Raw genomic sequence first — 21,557 nt, 5'->3', positions numbered from 1 at the left:
TTGTATTTCCCATAACGCTAGCAAAATCAAAGGTAGCTATGATTCGATCGAACCACATTTGATCGAAAAATCAATACGTCGTTATTCAGAATAAGGGCGATTCTTTGCATCAGAAAATAATTGCATAATCGGAACGAGTATAGCTAGATGGAATAGTCGATTCCTTTCACGCAGCCCACCTGAGTTCGATTCCCAACCCCGCACATAGGGTCAGAAAGCTTTTCGGGCCCGAAGACGCGAATGACCTTAAGGTTAAAACCTCTATAATTGAACCAAAAAAAAATTGCATAATCAATTAATTACAATTGGAAACCAACATTTTTTATCCTCCCAACGCTACTTTTTGTTTTGATAACCGTTATAAATCTTTAAAACAATATTTTAATTCGAAGTATACTGTTGAATCGAAAGTGGGGCATAATGTCCGTAGAGTGACTGTTATGAAAAATTCGTATATCAAAGAAATAGTTTTGTTTCTCTTGATTTCTATATTGTAAATAGAGATATTAGCACTGCTGAAAGTTAGTTACTAAGTAGCAACCGACCTTTTAAAAAACGTCTAAAACGCTTGTTTAGTCGAAGCAAACTCTTACATCGAAAAGTTGTCTATTGATAGGGGTAGATGTGGTAAAATGCAAATGGTAAAATGGAAATGTAGCTATATCTTAACTATAGAGAATAACACGGAAGAGTTTCATGCATGACTATCTTCCGTAATCATTATTTCTCAAAATTACGCACGAATACTCGCTGAATACATTGAAACATACATGAAATATCTTATTTTCTAAGACCCCTGAAAATTGTCTATTGAAATATATGCGGGGCATGACGCCCGATCGTGGAAAACATGAAAAATATACATTTTAAATTACGCGAAGTTACGATTATAGACGAACATAGAGGCAGGATGATCTTAAGGCCATCGTCCAAGTACCATGCGCGCGGGTGGTTTTAGGAAATTTTCGATGGAAATTTCGAAAATTTGCCAAAACCAAAAACATACAGACCTTTGAAATACATTTATCTATCTACAGAGTGAAAATGGCTGGAAAATTCGGAGGATTTTCCGAGTCTTATTGAAAATAGCTCCGAAAAATGAGTGTTTTTGTGATCTTTCACAATTATCTGGAAAAATAAAGCGATGACATAAACTTTTTTTTTCAAATAAACTTTATTATGGATACACAGATTACATTCGGACACATTTTTGGAAAACCTTTTCACGCTTTTCATAGAAAATCCACGAATTTCAAAAATTTCCACGAAATCGGTTATATGAAATTCGTTGATTTTCCATGAAAAGCGTGAAAAGGTTTTCCAAAAATGTTTTCGAATGTGATCCTTGTTGCCAGCATGAGGTTTTTTTTGAAAAAAAAAGTTCATTCCGTCGAATTATTTTTTCAAATAATTGTGAAAAATTACAAAAAAAGCTCATATTTTCAGCGCTATTTTTTATAAGACTCGTAAAATCCTCCGAATTTTCCAGTCATTTTCACCCTGTAGATATATAAAAGTATTTCAAAGGTCTCTATGTTTTTGGTTTTGTCAAATTTTTCGAAATTTCCATCGAAAATTTCCTAAAACCACCCGCGCGCATGGTACTTGGACGATGACCTTAAACAACGATTAATATGCACCCTCATAAAGCTTCTTCTTCTTCTTTAAAGAAAGCTTTAGATTTTCCGTTGACGAAATATTTGCCAGGTGGAAGATTGTTCACTATTATTCACTAAATTGATAACTTATGGATAATTGTTGTAAGCGAATTCTTGAGCATTTTGCCGCACACAATTCGGGTCGTTTTGCCCCAAAAAATATGAGACGATAAATTTGACGATTATGCTATAAAATGGCAAATATATCGTATGTATTAAAATTAATTTTAGAAACCCGTATGATTGGCAAAGAAGTTCACTGGTTACACAATTAAAATCGTCTTTCTCGCCCTAGAAAATTACAGAGACACAGAGACTTAATTGGTTTTTTAAAAGTTTTCCAGGTATGATTGAACCATCGCTATCAAAATTTTATAGTAATCTGTTGTTATGGCAGACTTTCAGTTTCATTAAAAATTCAATGAAAAAAATTGGTAACTTTTGAGAACAGCAAAAGGTGCATTATGCCTCGGGGGTACGTTTTACCCCATTTTCCCTATTTTCAGTTTTTTCATATTTTCCTGCAAACGATAACTGCCAAACTTGCATAGCAAAAAGATCTTAGGAAAAGATACTGTTAGTGATAAAACTTTTCTGTAGAAAAGTCTCCAATACTTAAAAAAGGGAGGGGGGCGTTTTGGCCAGCAGGGACGCTTTATAGCACTTTTCCCTACAATTGGTTGTTTCTTAGATTCTGAAGGAACGTAAAAAACTTGATAGGAAGGTGTTTGAATTCGGTGTCACTACCACTGTTTAACAATGGTTATTCATTCTTATTACAGGAAAAAAAAACGTAATTAATCCACCTAGCAGTGAGATGATACCTTTTTTTATCAATCCGCATGTGTTTTTCGCATGAATATTCTTCGGTGTTTAAGTTTTCATTACATTATTTTAATGACCGTCGTTTAAAGCGACAATTTGAGATTGTAATCATTACTCTGTAATGTCGAAACTGCAAATACAATCGAATTTAAATCTAGAAGTGTGATAATCGATTAAACATGCCATGATATGTAAGTTCCACTTTAGAGTTTACGGTAATTTAAGGTACTTCCAGAGCCGGTATTCAGGAACCAGCATAACCCAAACCGATTCGTATGGCCATATGACGAATAAATTACAGTTTTGAGTACAACTTTGAAGCTTAATTGGATTAAATTTCCTTAATTTTTGTATGTATGTATAAAACTAATTAATTTTGTATATAAGTTTAATTAAATTTGAATTTTTGTTTCTGAAATTTTATTAGGCTTTTTTGAGAAAACGATTGAGCTTTGAGAAACGATTTTATACTGGAACCGGAATTCTAAAATCGGTATGGCCGAAGTCAGATTAATTCACCTGAATAGCTGTATAGTTTACATTTGTTTCAAAATATTTGAAAATCAGTGAATCTTTGAGAAATCATAGCACGAGTTAAATTTTTAGGTGCCTTCTGAATCGAAAACTGAATACCACTAAAACTGAAAAAAGTTAAATTTTTTTATCGACTATCCAAATCTGCTAACACGATAAACCTGATTAATTTATGTGGAATAGACATTTTTATACCAATCACAATGTATCCCCGAAACCGGAAGTTGGATCTGACTGAAGAGCAAGATGTTTTAAAGAATCTTGAAACTTTTCATTTGCATCTTAGATGATTCTTAGATTTCATTTGAATCTTAGATCGGTTCAGCCATCTACGAGAAGAATGAGTTACACAATTTTGATTTCGTTTCATATATCATCCTGTAGTTCCGGAACCAGAGGTCGGAACCAAACATAATTCAGGAACTTTGTTTGGGAGCATACGAATTTTCGTATGAATCTGAATTTGTAGAAAAGAAATTTTCAGAGAAAATTGAGTGAAATTATTTGTCACACACGCATTTGCTGATCTCGACGAACTGATTCGAATGGTATATGGATGTTATGTTCTTTCAGCATTTATTGCTGTCAGTAGTTTGAAACAATATAATTAAAAAAATTCTGCCATCATCTGGTATATATATGTCATATTCGAACGATTATGTTGCCAAAAACGAGCCGTGCTAAAATCGGTCCGAGGCAAATTGTCATGAAAAAGGATGCTGCACACAGTCTTTTTGGTACTTAGAAACAATTGTATGTAACAGAATAAAAAATCGTGTTTTCCGTTGCTCCCAAGCATTGCTTTGTCATACAGCGCTCAAAACTCCTACTGCTGGAATAGGGGGAAAAGTCGTTTAAACAAAAATTTCGATATCTCCGTTAAAAATGGACGGATTTTAACAATCTATGGCTCGTTGAATAGGTATTATCGTGCGAAATCTAAGTCTGAAAACATATTCTGTTTTCAAGGTCAATTGTGACAGATACTGTCAAAAAACAAATTTTGACATAAAACTTCGAATAACTCAAAAAGTAAACATCCGATCTCAAAACCATTCAATAGCGTTTTGGGTGACGGGGAGACCTTTCATTTGCGACTAGTTTGATCAAAATCGGTCCAGCCATCTCTGAGATCTCGACCTCTTAGTTGACAACACACATACAGACACACACACATACACACACACACACAGACATTTGCTCAGTTCGTCGAGCTGAATCGATTGGTATATGTCATTCAGCCCTCTGGGCCTCGGAAAAATTTTCGAAAGTTTGAGCGAATTCTATACCTATTTTTTATATATATAAAAAAAGGTAAAACGATATCTCAATTGGAAAGAATATACAATAAGGAGTGTATCGAAAATAGGCTTTCAAAAATTTTGCTTTCAAATTAAGATAAAAAACGGTGTTTTATTCAAACTAAAAATTGATGCTTTATTGTACCAGGTTAACTTGAGCATAATGAAAACCGGATGAAATTTGGGATATTTCTTCACGAATTTTCGAACTTTTGGTCGAACGCTCTTCATCAAGTTCCGGACAACTGTTGCATCGAGTTTTTTGGACGCTTGAGCCCAATCTTTTTCTTTTTTTTTGAACTCCTGCATGTTTCCAGCTGCCTTACCAGTCTTCTTGAAGACCCTCTTCACGATTGCCCAGTAACGTTCGATGGGTCGAAGCTGAGGGCAGTTATACCCTCTTTCGCAAGCCAATTGAGAGTGGTTTTGGCATAGTGAGCCGACGCTAAATCCAGCCAAAACAGTGGAGGTGTACTATGCTTCTTATATAAAGGCAGCAATCATTCCTGGAGACACTCAGTTCGATAGATTTCTGCATTTATAGTTCCGGTAGTGTGAAAAGTGGTTGACTTCAAACCACAGGAACATATTGCTTGCCATACCAGTACCTGTCGACTGAATTTCTCCAGTTGAATCGACCTGTCCGCATCGCTCACATCCTCCCCAACGACGACAGTAAAGTATTGTGGACCTGGAAGGGTTTTTGAGTCCTCAGCGTTCATCAAAACGCATGTATACAGACACTGCAAAAGACGCGAATACAATTTCCGGGCCCTTGTTGCTGCTCGCTTCTCCTGTTATACACTTTGTTTCGAGATTTTCTGCTTCTTGTAGGTCTTCAGGTGATTTCGCTTCTTGATACGCTGGATCATTCCGACACTCGTTCCTGTTTTTTTGGCCAAATCACGTATTGGCATTGATTAGAGATACCCCTTTCTGGTCAAGTTTCGGGTTGAAAGATCCGGGTTTTCTGCCGCTTCTTGGTAGCTCATCCAAAAAATGTTGTTCCCCAAACAACCAAATGCTGGTTTCAACACTGGCATGATGAATTTCAAACCGCTTCGCCAGTTTTCGCATAGTAATACCCTTTTTACTTAGCCATGTGTCACGAACCTTAATTTTCATTTCCTTTCCAATACGCGACATTTTGAAAACACAGAATTTCAACCGCACAAACAAGTAAACAAACGAAAGCTGACTGCCAAACGCACTGCATGCTGTGATCTGAGCATAAAAATCCCTCACAAATACATCCGTACAACACAAATGTATGTGGATAGCTTATATTCGATACACTCCTTATGATGCTACCAAACAATACGGAAATTAATTCGTTTTGTATGAATTCTGACGTTAGGCATATTTACTGCTTCAACTCAACCGAAAGGACGAATTATTTCTCAAGTTGCTTCTTTATAACTTTTCCCAATATGAAAATCGATAACTATTTTGCCATCACCTTCATTTTGACAGAAAGCTGATAAATTAGGTGATAAAGACGCTATGTGATTTTCACCGTATATGATTCCAAATTTCAAAAGGTGATAGTCATAGATTCCACTCCAGGTGTGTGCTTCTGTGGTTTAGTCGATTAACGGATGTACTTCGTGATCCAATGATTCTCGATTCAAGTCACCGCTCCCGCTCTATATCAATGTTTTTTTTTTATTTCGATGAATTTTATTAAATTGAACGTAAATTTACGTAAACTACGACGCTCCATGTATGCGCATCTTATAGAATAAAATATCACAAGATTTTTTCAAAATGTAAGATAGAACCGTATCACAGTTAACAACTTTTCTCTCTTCTAATACTATTGTAAACGATAGATTTAATGCCATATCGCATAAATAACTCATTTTCATTTTTATTTATTGCTCAAAAAGTAATGATTTAAAACAAAACACCTATTTCTGCAGAAGATTCAACCTTGACCCGAGCACACATACCATCATAACAGCAATGTCCATCATCGAAGCGAAATAAACTCCTCCACACCAACAATAATAACAACAACTACAACAACAGCAACTGTCACGGTCACATTTGTGTTCAGTGTGCACGTGTGTATTTTTGTTCTCGTTCCTTTCCGTACGCTTATTCAAACGATTGATAACTGCCATTATTTTCCCTTCTTTTTTTTCTCGACCCATCCTGCCTGATGTCCACGCTGGCACCCATGCATGTTGAACCGCAAAAAAAAATATCCCGCCCATCTGTAGGCTGGCAGCAGCATCAGCAGCATCAGCGTCCCAGTCGGTCGAGACAACGGGAACCAGTGCCGGGGTGGGGTGAACGAACGAGGACTCCCTGCATCAACCGTGACACCGTGCTCCGGATCAATCGTCGTCTGCCAAGGCATCGATCTTGCGACAATATCTGGCCGCCGGCACGGAGTCCTTCCCCTTACGACGGAAGCCCGGCGTTTGGGAAAACAGCAGAAGGTGGGTCCTTTGCATATGACGGAACTCGGCCCTATGGCAGCCACGAAAGCGTGTACTTTGACGAACGAGTTCGAAAGCAACACAAAATCGATCCACTGCGGACAATGTTCGATAAGGCGAATGTCGTCCTGGTGGACTGGGGCGGCAAGGGTAATACGGTAGGGCAGGGCCAGAGTGATAATGGAGTTTATGACAAACGATGGCCGGGAAAAGTTCGGGACGATGATACGGGAAATAATGCCATCAAACCGGGTCATAGAGGTGAACGTAAAATACCCCTATCATCGGTGGAGGAAAAAATTCAACCACGCGACAAAGCGGCAGTTTTCGGCATGGAATGGGAACCGAAACCGCCACCGCCTCCGCCTCCACCGAGAAAATATTTCCTACCCATCGATCAACTGCAGGGCGGCATTGGAATAGAAATTCACTTACGTATACAGGAAAATTTGGCAAACCACGAAGAAAACGGGGAGCTTCCGAAAGTTCTCGAAACCAGTCACACCATAGAAAGGTACGTGAGTCGTCCCTCGTCGGCGCATGGTAACACATTCCACGATGACGTAGGTCTTCATCAGGACGGAATTCAATCAAAACCGCCATTCAAAACTAGATCGGCAGCATCATCATCGAAACGCATTGCCAGCAAACCTCCAACTCCAACTTCAACCAACTGTTCGGGTCACAATGAGTTCCGTGATTCCGACAGTCTAACCCACAAACGGCATGATGATAGCATAAATTCGAATACGATTCCTAGCTCAAACATTGATTGCAGTTCCAAAGCAGAAAGTCCTGCACCGCTGATTACCGTGACTGATTGCCACCAGGAAAATGCGACGACGTCGACGGCCAATCATTCCGACAAACGTCACCATCACCAACGGCAGCCCGAGCCAACAACAACCACAACTGTAAAAACAAACGACCAATTATTAAATGAAAAAATAGATGAAAATCATAATTACAATGAAAAACTAATTACAAACAGTAGTCGACTCGATGTGGGCATCGCCCGGACCACTCCGAACGATGAAGCTGATTCCAACTCCCGGCAGATCCTTCCAGAAATCTCTAACGAGCAACATTCAAAATTAAATGTAGCAAATCAGCCAAATCGTAATTGGATTAATTTAAATTCAAATGAAATTTATCCCCACACCGCCGATCGGAATCCGGCTGCTAATGCACGTGTGACAAACACACGTGCCCATCGGGTCGATTCGACTACTGCCGTTGATGATGATTTCGTCTCTTCTGCTGTCTCCGCCACCGCCCCAATTCCACCGTCGGAGGCTAATGAAGGCCATCGGGCAGCAGCCGGTGGTGATGCGTTGCCCGTCGACGGCGACATTCCCTGTAATTACGGTGCCGGTAAAAGTGTTGAAAGTAATTACGAACCGTCTGACAAGCCCAGTCTGTCACCGCCGCCACCGGTAGGCCCCGGCGGAACGATCCACCGGTCCGACAGTCGAGATTCAGCGCGTAGTTGGCGGGTCGAAGATCTGCTCGAGTTTCCACCACCGCCGGCGTATTCGTGTGAGTGCGACGACAGCCGGATCCCGTCCGGGCGGTGTTCCGAAGAAAGTTTCCCTTTCGGCAGTGACGGAGCGGATTGTGGAGGTGAATATCGTGTTCGTTCGATTTGTTCTCTTGTTCGTTCTGTGCTGTGTGCAATGTGTTACTGTCATAGTCTACTGCGATTGTACTGTTCGGTCGGGCTTCGGTAAACTGTGGGAAACTGGAATTTTAAGCGTAACTCATGGCATTCTTGATTAAAGCTGGATCACAAGTCACAGAACCAAATACAAATATTAATATCCCTAGATTTCAGATAAATGAATCAATACTTTTTGGCTCTTAAAATGAACAAGTTAGCCTAGTCCATTCTCTATTTTAGCCTTCATTTAGGATTAAAGAATTGCGCTTCATTGTTTTCAAGAAAAGTTAATATAGATAAACCGTCATTAGTAGATGGGACCATTGGTAGTGTTTATCATCATTGATATTCTCTTTTATTCAATTTGTACCAATTGGTTAGAATTATCACTGATCACGATAACTATTCTATTTGTAAAAGTAGGGGTTATAAATTCGGTTACCGGTACCCTTTTATTTTAAGCTCTTAACTTCTGACTTAGTGTACATTATGCGGACATCTATAAATCAATGGAAAGCTAAAGTCCCTAGCTAGCAACTGATTAAGAAACTAAATTGATTCATTTGATTGAATAAAAAAAACCTGTTATAATCCACCTAGTGGTGTAAAGATGCTTTTCTCATATTACTCATAACATCAAAAATATTATAGTGGAATTCACAAAAACAACTGTTCATTGAATAGAAATAGGAAATTTTGTTTGGACTTATTGTAACAAACTCTACAAATACTGTTTACCCTGTAGTTCCGGAACCGGAAGTAGTATCCACAACAAATTTAGGAATTCCATATGAAGTATAAGACTTTTCTTTTGAACATAAAAGTTTGTGAACATCGATTTGGCCATTTTGAAGAAAAGTGAGTGAGATCCTTTTTGTAATTTTTAATCATCATTTTCAATTCTTCCGAAACCGGATTGAGATGACCGGTACAGCCGAAGTTGGTTCGTTTTGAATCTAGTTGAACCTAGACTTACTATCTCAAGCTTTATTTAGATTAAACCAATTAGACGAAATCTAACAAACGAAGCGAGCCTGCGTTATCATAGAATAGCTAAAATTTGTATCAACCGTAGCACCGTTTTTTTTACCAATATCACACACCAGTAGAAGACAACCGTAACCGTTTCTATTTCTTCATAGTGTTTACGAAATTGAACAAAGCACCCATCGTTAGTTTTGTGTTTTCTTTTTCTTTCAATGTTGTACATATTGTCATTCTATATGGCGATTTAAAAACTTTGACACTCATCGCCCTGTAACTGCGGAACCGGAAGTCGAATCCGGATGAAATTTCACAGTAGCTTTAAAGACAGTATGAACTTCAATTCAAATCAAGATTTGTGAAAATCGGTTCAAGCATCGCAGAGAAATCGAAGTGAATTTAGTTTTAGGAGTTTTTTTTCTCCACTTTCGGTGCTCTCGGAACATGAAAAGAGGAGATTAGTAGTACCGAATTAAGTTTTCATGCCCACAAACTAACAAGCTCTGCAAACTAGAAGAATTTATCAGACAGTTTTATGGGATTTGTACCTCTATTTCGATTAAATCAATTGAACGAAATCTAACAAACGAAACGAACCTGCGTTTCTGTTACTTCTGCCTGTGTAAGTCAAGCTAAACAGCTTGAATCAGCAGCATAAAACATGTAGTAAGATAATAATAATAATAATAATAATAATAATAATAATAATTGTTATTATTATTATTATTATTATTATTATTATTATTATTATTATTATTATTATTATTATTATTATTATTATTATTATTATTATTATTATTATTATTATTATTATTATTATTATTATTATTATTATTATTATTATTATTATTATCATTACATCTTTATTTTCTATATAGGGGTGCAAATCTGAAACTCAAGGAAAACTACACGTAGAAATGGTTTGAAACACTCACTCAGCTCAGTATATTTTATATCAATTATTAATATTATTTCATTATTTGATTGGAAATATTTCTAAGTTTCGATTGGAATGTATCAAGCCACGTATTTCAATTATATATGATTGGAATTTTGATTGGTAGCGAGATTAATTTCTAATTTATATAAGATGAACACGATTGATAATGAAAAATTTTGATAGTCTTGTTCCACATCAATGGTTCGAACAACCCCATCGGGCTGATCCTTGTAGTTTTTTTTAAATATGTTTGAATCCATTGGCATTCGTTTATTCTTTCGGTCGCACTTATCATAGAATAGCTAAAATTTCAATCAACTGCAGCACCGTCTTTTACCAATATTACACACTAGTAGCAGACACCCGTAACCGTTTCGATTTCTTCATAGCGTGTACGAAATAGAACAAAGCACGCATCGTTCGTTTTATGTTTCCTTCTTATTTCGGTGTTGTACATATTGTCATGACGAATTTAAAACTTTGACACTTACGCCCTGTAACTGCGGAACCGGGGGTCGGATCCGGATGAAATTTCACAGTAGCTTTGAAAATAACATAAGCTTTGATTTAAATTGAGATTTGTGAAAATTGGTTCATGCATCACAGAGAAATCGAAGTGAGTTCTTATTTTGGAGTATTTCTTCACCACTTCCGGTGCTTCCGGAACAGGAAAAGGGGGAACCAGTAGTGCCGAATTAAGTTCTAATGCTCACAAACTAACAAGCTTTGCAAAGTAAAAGAATTTATCAGACAGTTTTATGTCATTTGTACCTGCTTTTGACCATCGTTTGTGAAAAAATACTAATGAAATTGGTAATTTTCTACTTATCACGCTTTAGTTCCGGAACCGGAAGTTGGATCCGAATAAAATGTTCTAGATTTTTTTAGAAAACTTGGAACGGTAGCTTCACTGTTTTTCAACGAATCTCAATAAATTATGCTCCCTCGAATTTTGTGAAGCTCGTAGATTGATTCCAAAACTTTGTAGCAGACGATTGGCAAAGGAAAACCAATGAAAATTTGATTTTTCCCGTTCCAGGTTTTTTTCGCGCGCCTAATATGCCCTATCTGCTTTCCTATTTTCTTTCCTTTGGCATAAACGTCGCATAGAAAATATTGAATACTTCAACTTTACCGAATCATAACTTTGTTGTTAGTCAACCGATCTTCAAAATTTATTCATCATTGGAAAGGTACTATTTCCAGAAATAAAATGCTCTGAAAAAAACGAAAAATAGGGTTGTCTACCCAAAGTTATAATGAAAACTGTAGATAAATGACCAAAGAAAAGGTGAGACTTTTTACAATGATCGTAAAAATCTCGAAATTCAAAGCGATGACCTACATATTTTTACACATCATTCGATTGCTAGTGATACCAGCTACAATTTTTGCTCAGCTACCATTCCTGCACAGTCAAAAGAAAACCTAAAAAAATCGATGAATTTCTAAATATATATGAATTTTTCATTTTTTTTTCACATGTTTGTATATAACTCAAAAATTAAAACGATGACATGTGCATTTTTCTGCTTCAAAATATTGAAATCATTACCAGAAACAATGTATTGATGACCAAAATTATATATCCGTTCTAAGAATCTCAAGAAATTTGGTGCAAATACAGAGAATTTCTATTATTGGGAAAATTTTGCAAAGAAAATCAAATCAAAACTTTTAAATTTTATGACATATATTTTTTTATTATTCCAGTTGGAAATTTATTATGAATGAACTTTACAAAAAAAAACTGAAACTTGGATTCCACTGAAAATCTCAAAAATGTTGGTGAATATACCTAAACTCTAAAAATAATTATATTTTTGTATTGGACAAAAGATCTAAACAATTTTTATGCACAACCCAAACGCAATTGATAACTACTAAAATTCTGATTTTGTTTTAGGTTTTCCGTAAATCTAAAAAAATCGGTTCATCGATTTTTTGAGGTTTTTCTCTTGACTGTGCACGAATGGTAGTTGAGCGAAAGTTGGAGCTGGTATCACTAGCAATCGAATGATGTGTAAAAATCTAAAGGTCATCGCTTTGAATTTCGAGATATCTACGATCATTGTAAAAAACCTCACCTTTTTTAGGTCATCTATCCACAGTTTTCATTATAACTTTGGGTAGATAACCCTATCTTTCGATTTTTGGTACATTTTATTTCGGGATGTAGTACCTTTCCAATGGTGAACAAATTTGAAGGTCGGTTGACTAACAACAAAGTTATGACTCGGTAAAGTTGAAGTTCTCAATATCCGATTCGCGATACAGGTGCCGAATGAATGCAGATAGGGCATATTTTGAGCTTGAAAAAGAACTTGGAACGGGAAAAATCAGGTTTTCGTTACTTTTTTTAAAAAAAAAATCGTCAATAATGATATACTGAAAATAATCCACAAACTTCACAAAATTCGGGGGTGTAAAATTTATCGAAATTGGTCAAGTAACAACTGAGCTATGATAGCTCAAAGTTACCGTTCCAACTTTTTTAGGCTTGGTATTAGGAGTGTTAAAAAGTCAGTTTTCACAGTGATTGTACAGCCTTTTTATATGAGAAAGGCTAAAATGAAGCTTTTTTTATATAATTTTTTTACCCTGGTTTTAATCTTAATTCTTTTTATTGCCAGAATTGAAAGTTTTATCAGAATGAGGACATCAAGTCAAATTTTCATAAATAACGGTTTTTGCATAAAATGAAAACGATTTCCGAGTAATTGATATTCCATGAAAACCACCATACAATTGGATATTTTTGGAACGGGTTTGAAGAGTAAATGTAATTTCTGAACTCGTTTCGAAATCCTATGTGGCGACTTCCGGTTTATCGATATTTTTTTTAAACTCTAATTTCATTCATTCTGGTTTTGGTACCTCGTGAGTACCGATTTGTGCAGAAGTGCACATAACTGTTTTGATTATAAAATCGTAAATTCGTTTTCGCCTGGGACGTCAGGATAGACATAGCACTTCGGTGTAAATAAGTGCATTGTAAATAGCAATGACTTTACGTCTGCTAAGCGGATTATGTTGATCCGCGAGGTGGCATTAGCAGTCAACATAATCTACTAATGCACTGATGAGCTGAATGCGAAACGTAAAATAATCTAATTTCATATTGTAAGGGTTTTCAAGGAATATCAATTAACGAAGTAGGTTTCAAAAAACGTGAACTTTTTTTGAAAAATAATTCTATTTACAAGTCATTTAGATCGGGTTTAGTTCGTTAGTTGAGCTTTCGGTGTATTATACTACATCTAAGGTCACGGTTCTTAAGCGACTTTTTACGCGGATTTTGAAATTACTTGGTATTCAAATTTTCCCAATTATACTGTTTGATCTGATGTTAAAATTTTTTTTAGAGATTACATCGGATTCGGAAATCTCAAAATCTCAAAGTCGATCGGGATCACACCAGCTCTCGATGTTTCTTGAACTTTTGAAGACATTTGACAACAGCAATGTCTCTAGTTTTGCGACTTTTTTTACACGAAGTTACGCGGATTTCCGAACCTATATGTTTTTTTCCGGTGATTTTTGGTGCGGTACGCATTTTCCGCGTAAAAAATGACTTCAGTTTCAGTTTTATCAATGAATGAGTGGAAACATATATTGGAGAAGCCAAATGAATGAGAAACTTTTTGGAAAAGATACACTCAGAGACAGAACTCGAACCTGCGTTCTTTTGCAATCCGTGCATACGCGTTACCATTGCCGCCACCTTGAGGTAAATCGACTTCAGGGTATTTAAATCAAGATCAATTGGGTTTGACGTGTAATATCACATGTAAATGTCGCAATTTTTACCGTGCATCTAGTCCGGATCCACAGTCTGCTGCAAATTAAGCAATTCATCGTCTTGACAACAATTCCAGCATTTCGAAAAAAAATTCAATGTAAAAATCTTCACGTTAGAATCATTTGAACCGCCCACGACACGTCAAATCATTTGGCCGCGGAGGTTTCCAGGAGAAAACGATACGCTTTTCTTTAGCTTAAAGTTTAAAAATTGCACGTTCCTTGAATTACGAAGTTGGGTTGCAGTGGGATTCATTTTATTACTTCCAGACACAGAAAAAAGCGAATAAATTTGAGGGGGCTGCGACAACCCATGTTTAAAGATTTATGTCTGCAATAGATTAATATGTCGATTTCAAAATAAAACATCCAGTTTCAAAATTCAAAAAGCCTAATTGCCTCCGTCCAATTTTCCGAGTACAAAATTCAATTTTAAATACATTCATCATGTTCAACAGTCAAAAGCTAGCCCAATTGTAAATTATATTACTGAAGCTTTGTGCTGGTTTTTTTTTTTTTTGGTTTGTTTTTGTTGCTTCGATGTAGTCAAACATCAAGTAAATTGGAAAGTAATGCGAGAGTGAAGAGTGTTTCAGCGAACAGCGTTCATTAATCCGCAATAACGATGTAGCAAATTACTATTGACCAACACTGAACAAGGATATTCCCGCTCGGGATAAAATTTCCCGTTCGCTCGTGTTTTTGTTGCCGGCCAGATGATTGCATTTTCAATCAATGTGAATGATGCTCCTCGCTGGCATTATCTCATCCCTATCAGGCAAAACAATCGAACACCGGAATGAGGTTCGGGACTCTCGAGGGTTCTTTTTTTTTGCAATTTTACTGCACACTAATTGCTGAGGTTTTCCAATGAATTTTTCACTGCTCATGCTTATCCTTTATTATCATCATCATCATCATCGAGTGAGAGTAGCAGAACACTTTAGTAGTTCAAAATACCAATCGAACATTCCCGTTGTTACAGTTAACTGACTTTACGGATTAATTATGTTCATTAATAAATAAACTAAAAACTGTCGTCCATGAAAAACGTGTTTGATGCCTTAAAAATTGTCGTTAAGCTCCATTTATTTTGGCCACACTTCCTGTTTGCACACCACATCCGATTTCCATCGTAAAAAAAATGCGTTGACGGTCGAATAATATTAGTAGAAGAGCTATTAAGTTGTTTTTACAGTGAAAAAAAAATACAACAACAACAGATCGCAGTAGCCTGTTCCCGTCCAGAAATTTTACCTCCCCAAAAACGTTATCTCGATCCAGTCCCGACGTTTGACGTCAGTCTTCCCGCGTCCGACATTACGCCGGAACTGTGTTAATGTGCGCTTGTTCCCGAATCCATCTGTTTGTGCTATCACCATTTCAATTAAACTGAAATTGCCCCATTACAGCGCAAATCTGCGATAACCGCAGCGCCACCCCGCGGACTTCCGCGTTACTGCAAGTCGTCACCGGCCAAACTGACAATCCGACAATTTCCCAAAACTGTCGTCGGAACTCAACGCCATCAGCCACGGTATCGTATGTCAGGACCGGTAATGTTTGCCCTGATTTCGGACAGCCACTGGACGGCACTGGCACTGGCACCGGTGGCACCGGTGGCACCGATGTCCGCGAGCTAACGGATGATTATTTTAAAACAAATTTAACGGATGATAAATTTTTGAGCAAGAACGTAAATACTGGATGTAATTTTAGCGTCAAACCAAATGAGTACCGTCAGTGGCAGTACACCGACAGGCCCGCTGGTGTTGATAAACACGCTTCCAGCAGCGGACTTCGGCTTGGACAAAATTCCAATCCAGTGCACAAATCGTTCGGTGAGCGACATTCGCCTGCACCACCGATTGAACCCGGGGACGGCACACGCTATGCTAGCTTCACCGATGGTGAGTATATTTTCGGTCCGTACGAACAACGCTCGGAGGAATTCCAACGATTTGACCTGTGGAGCAACGAATTTCGACACCACCGTCCAAACTGCCCCCAGCATCGGAAGCAATCTCCTGTCGGATCCGATTGCAGCAGTGGGAACACTCTGGTTCTGGCCGATGCAACTGATTGTTGTGAGTGCCCGGTCAGCAGCAACAGCAGCACTGAAACCCTGAAAGAGGAGAAGGAGGAGGAAGATCAGAAAAGTGAAAATCGAAAAATACCGAGATTGGACGGGGAAACCACCGGACAGCAGCTGGAAAATTATGGCGACACACAGAACAACGGTAGGTTCGTAGGTTTTTCTTCCCAACTTCCCGCATTTTGTTCGTTCACACCAACCACTGTTTGGAGAACACTGCACATTTTACACACACACACACACACACACAACCGAACAGCCATTTTTCTCCCCATGAAAACGTGTTGGAAAATAATTGAATACAAACTGACGGCCTTGCAATGTAGAGTGGAGTAAATTCGCACCGCAGCATGCCGTGAAAAACTGCCATTCCGATTTTCTCAACCTACACTGAACGGTATTTGATTGATGAGTTGAAAGTCAGTTTGGTTTAGGAGGGTGGTTGTTCTTTTTTTTTTTGTATTCGTGTGTGTATCAAGTTGAACATCACACTGCTGTAGCTTGAACTCAATTATGCTTTACCGTTTGTTTACTGCTATTGGAAACTATTTCATTTCACTAAACTAAACCGGTATGCAATTAAAAAATGCCATGCCACAGTGAAGTCAAGCGGTTAGCATTTGGTGGATCCGAATTCAAGGATGCTGTTGTTATTCAAATTGCAATTAGTTTTAAAAAAATATGGTTTGGTTCCGGATATACAAACCTGACATAAAATACTAGTGTATAATTTTAGTTCGGTAAAAATTCGGAAAAACTACATTACAACTATTACAACGTCGTACAACGCGGATTTGGTTTTGCCGGTATTCGTTGCTGCCGGATAGAGCATATAGGATTTCGACTGACGCGGGAATTCAAAGTTTGTCAAACAGTAAATGTTTAAACTCGGAACCACTCCATCAGATGTAGTTAGTTAGTAGCTTGAATACACATTCCAATTATCAGAATTATGTTCTTATCAAAAATAGGGCAAGGGCTCCCTATTTAATCTGAGCTCCTATTTCCATCTCATCCCTTCAGCTCATTACTTTGAACATGAATAATATCTTACAACGTACCTGAACCAAACTGAGAAGAAATGGTTTTAAATTCTTCGGTGATCGTTTCATTTAAAACAAACTCACTTTTCGATTTAGGACACATTTTCGTCTTAAGATTTACAGTTCGTCATGTTTCTGAATATCTACTAAACGATTCGTCTCAAAACATGATCACTATTTCGCACAATTACACTACCATTGAATTCTGGATGGCTTCATAATTAGTAATGTTCACTTGCCACTTGTTTAGCTAACGATTAAAAACTTCAAAAACTGCCCGACAAACAATAAAAGTCTTCAAAAATATGAGATGAAAGTTTTTCACTTAGTTCACTTGATTGCGCTTTGTTTTCATCTCATTTGGTTTCGCAAAGTTGCCAGGTTTTCTCATAATGTAACAAAACAAAATTGTTTTTCTTCTTCAAATTATCATCAACAAGTACTTTTTTTGGTACCCGTAACATAATTTTAATTATATATTGATATTTATATTTCAACTAGCGGACCCCTGCACACTTCGTAACTCAATAATATTAGATTAGATGTAGAAAATCAAAACTACTTATTAATTCTAATGATTATTGAAAAAAAACTCAATTTAATGCTCTATGATAGTGGCCCCAACCTATTTATATAGCGGACAACAGGACAAAATATATATAAAAAAACCCTTCTTAATCCACCTAGTGGTGTGATAATGCCTTTCTCTTCTTTCATAACAGTCTCATGAAAATATGTTTCATACTTTTATTAAATAATTTCGGATACTAATTTTGACACCAATTGATTCAGATTGATTCGAGTAGTTCACAAAAGCATGCTTCAGTGTTTATGTCACACAGTCAGCATCATTTTTCCAAACTAGTGCTTGACATTTGCGTTGCCTATTTGTATGAGAACAGTGATGCTAATCTAAAAAAAGCCTTCTTAGTCCAATTAGTGGAATTTTCATATATCTTGAAAAATCACCATAGGGGGGAGTACATGAAATTTTCGAAATCGAAAAAAAATTTTTGATGCCAAAAGGCTTAGAATTGCATGAAACGTCAAGATTTAGTGTCATCTCGAGTTTTTGGGAGTTTTGGGAAATTGATTTTTCCAACAAAATTTTTTTCGAGATAACACTAAATCTCGACGTTTCAAGCAATTTTCAGAGTTTCGGCATCAAAAATTTTTTTCGATTTTGGAAATTTCATGTACTCCCCCCTATGGTGCTTTTTCAAGATCGAAAATTGTCAAACCTTTACCACCGGGCAGCACCCCTTACGCATGTCCGATTTAGGTCAAATTTTGCATGAAGGCTTTTTTCGAGGTGCTTAAACTTTTGAGCACTAGAGCTTAACAAAAATAAAGGTGATCCCAAAATTTTAGCACCCTTATATAAATATAAGAGCGGTAAAAATCAACGTGTTTTGTTGGTTACGTCACTTATACAATCATATCTCTGGAACCAAAAGTCACAACCATTTAAGCTTCGAACTTGATCACTGGCCCGACAGTAGCTTTCAAACAAGCCCAAGTTTGTTAAAATCGATTCAGCTAGCTCTGAGAAAATTGAGCGCGTTCAAATATCTTCTAAAAGTGCACACACACACCCACATACACACACAGACATTTTCGATTATTGACGCTAACATAAAAGTTAAACGGATGAGAAAATAGTGTTCAAACTGAAATGACATATCAGTGGGCATCATTAGAATGCGTGGAATGAAATCTTTTTGCTTTCTCATATAGAAAGGTTATGCAATCACTTGAAAAACCGACTAGTGAAAATTGTGTCATATACCATTCGACTCAGTTCATTGAGCTGAGAAATGTCTGTGTGTGTGCGTGTGTGTGCGTATGTGTAAAATAATCTTACTAGGTTTTCTCCGAGATGGCTGAACCGATTTTGAAAAACTAAGATTCAAATGAAAGGTCTCGTGGTCCCATACGGAATTCCTGAATTTCATCCGGATCCCACTTCCGGTTCCGGAGTTATAGGGTAAAGTGTGTCCAATATTGTACACCGTCACTTGTACCGGCGAAACAAAAACCGTAAAAAAATTCTAAACTGGTCTCAAAACTACACTAATCGATAGTCATTATCAGTAGACAAATAAACAAACCGATTCCGGCTATCCTAGTTCCCGGTATCCAGTTGCGGAAGTACCGGAAATAGTGTTCATATATACCAAAATGGATCTAACTCACTTTTCTCAGCGATGGTTTGACCACAAACTTATATTCAAATGAAAGGTCTTTTGATCCCATACGGAATTCCTAAATTTCATCCGAATCCGACTTCCGGTTCCGGAGGTATAGGGTAAAGTGCTGCATTTGGTTTAATTTTCCATTTTGACAGATAATCACTGAAAATATTTAAACTTCTTTGTAGGCGACTGCAGATCACTCTTAGATTTCTACCTGTGGCTAACAGACTTGTGTCGTCACAGAATAGCGATTTCTGACAACCAACGGGTAGATTTGGAAGATCAGAAGTGAAAATATTATACAAGATTGGAGCTACGCTCGAACCCTGCGGAACACCAGCTCGTACGGCTTTATCAGTTTTTATCAGATTTACAATTCTGATAGCTAACCTGAAGAGTACGATCAGTTAAATAATTTTGAATCATTTTGATCAAATAAATAGGAAACTGGAAATCAGAGATTTTTGCTATTAAACCTTTGTGCCAAACATTGTCGAATGCTTTTTCTATGTCTAGAAGAGCAACTCCAGTGGACAACCCAGAAGATTTATTTGCTTTTATCATGTTCGTTACTCTGACAAGTTGATGAGTAGTTCAATGTTCATGACGAAATCCAAACTGCTCTGGTAAAAAAATTGAATTCTCATTTATATGAGTCATCATTCTCAACAGGATAATTTTTTCAAAAAGTTTACTAAGCTAATTGGTCGATAACTTGATGTTTCTGCTGGGTTTTTATCACGTTTCAGGATAGGAATTACTTTAGCGTTTTTCCATCTTTTTGGAAAGTAAGCTAATGAAAAACACTTGTTGAAAATTTTAACCAGAAGTCTCAAGGCAACATCGGGAAGATTTTTAATAAGAATATTAAAAATTCCATCATTACCAGGAGCCTTCATGTTTTTAAGCTTCCTAATGATTGACTTAATTTCATCAAAATTCGTCTCAATAATGTAATAACACTTGAGTTGAAATATGATCATATTTCAGTGAGACTTCATTTTCAATAGGACTCACAACGTTCAAATTAAAATTGTGGACACTCTTGAACTGCTGAGCAAGTTTTGAGCTTTTTCGCCATTTGTAAGAAGTATTTGATTTCCTTCCTTGAGAGCAGGAATTGGTTTCTGAGGTTTCTTAAGAACCTTAGAAAGTTTCCAGAAAGGTTTAGAATATGGTTTAATTTGTTCAACTTCATTTCGCAAAAGAGTAAATCTATGTTTAATTTCTTTTTGTAAATCCTTAACTATGTTTTTCATAGCAGGATCACGAGAACGTTGATATTGTCGTCGGTGAACATTTTTCAACCGAATGAGCAGTTGAAGATTGTCATCGATGATAGGAGAATTTAATTTAGTTTGAGCTTTGGGAACTGAAAGATTTCTAGCTTCGATAATGTAATAATTCAAATTATCAATTGCTGTGTCGATGTCCGCAGAATTTTCTAAAATAGTTTCATGATCCACATGATTTTCAATGTGATATCTGTAATCCAACCAATTAGCTCTATGATAGTTGAAAATAGAACTAATTGGATTAATTAAAGCTTCGTTGGAAAGTCTGAATGTCACATGAAGATGATCTGAGTCAAAGTCAGCATGTGTAATCGGTTCACTACAAATGTGACTTTGATCTGTTAGAACCAGATAAATTGTAGATGGGGATTTCACGGAAGAGAAACAAGATAAAGAACTGAAAAGTAACCAACAGAGAGTTGATTATGAAGTATTTTTCCATTACGGTTATTTTGCCTACAATTCCACTGGACATGCTTTGCATTTAAGTCCCCTATTACGAAAAATCTTGTGAGTTTTTGCAAATTTAATTTTTCGCCGGTGCATTGGAATGACAAATATACTCCAGCGATGAAATAAATTCCATAAATGGTTTCAACTTCGATTCCCAAGCTTTCAATAACTAAATGGCAACTCCACCACCCATTCCAGTAAACCTGTCAAATCGATGAACCACATAATTCATTTTCATTCGATTTTAAAGATCGAGCATTCCAATTTGAAACATTCAAATAATTATTTAACATCACTGTTATATTTTGAATTCATTATAATATTAT

At 36.9% G+C, this 21,557-nt stretch overlaps 1 protein-coding gene across 1 annotated transcript in view; it reads left to right on the top strand.

Annotated features, from left to right (window-relative positions):
- The first annotated feature begins 6,482 nt into the window (after positions 1-6,482).
- LOC131434357 (uncharacterized) overlaps positions 6,483-21,557 on the top strand; it is a 289,695-nt gene continuing 274,620 nt past the window's right edge. The window contains exons 1-2 of the mRNA XM_058601025.1: positions 6,483-8,388; positions 15,563-16,390. Of these exons, the coding sequence (XP_058457008.1) occupies positions 6,483-8,388; positions 15,563-16,390 (2,734 nt within the window). The remainder of the gene's footprint in view (positions 8,389-15,562; positions 16,391-21,557) is intronic.

This window comes from Malaya genurostris, chromosome 3 (genome assembly GCF_030247185.1).
Source record: "Malaya genurostris strain Urasoe2022 chromosome 3, Malgen_1.1, whole genome shotgun sequence".
Taxonomy (NCBI): domain Eukaryota; kingdom Metazoa; phylum Arthropoda; class Insecta; order Diptera; family Culicidae; genus Malaya; species Malaya genurostris.
This window is presented reverse-complemented; position numbering and strand designations above follow the sequence as displayed.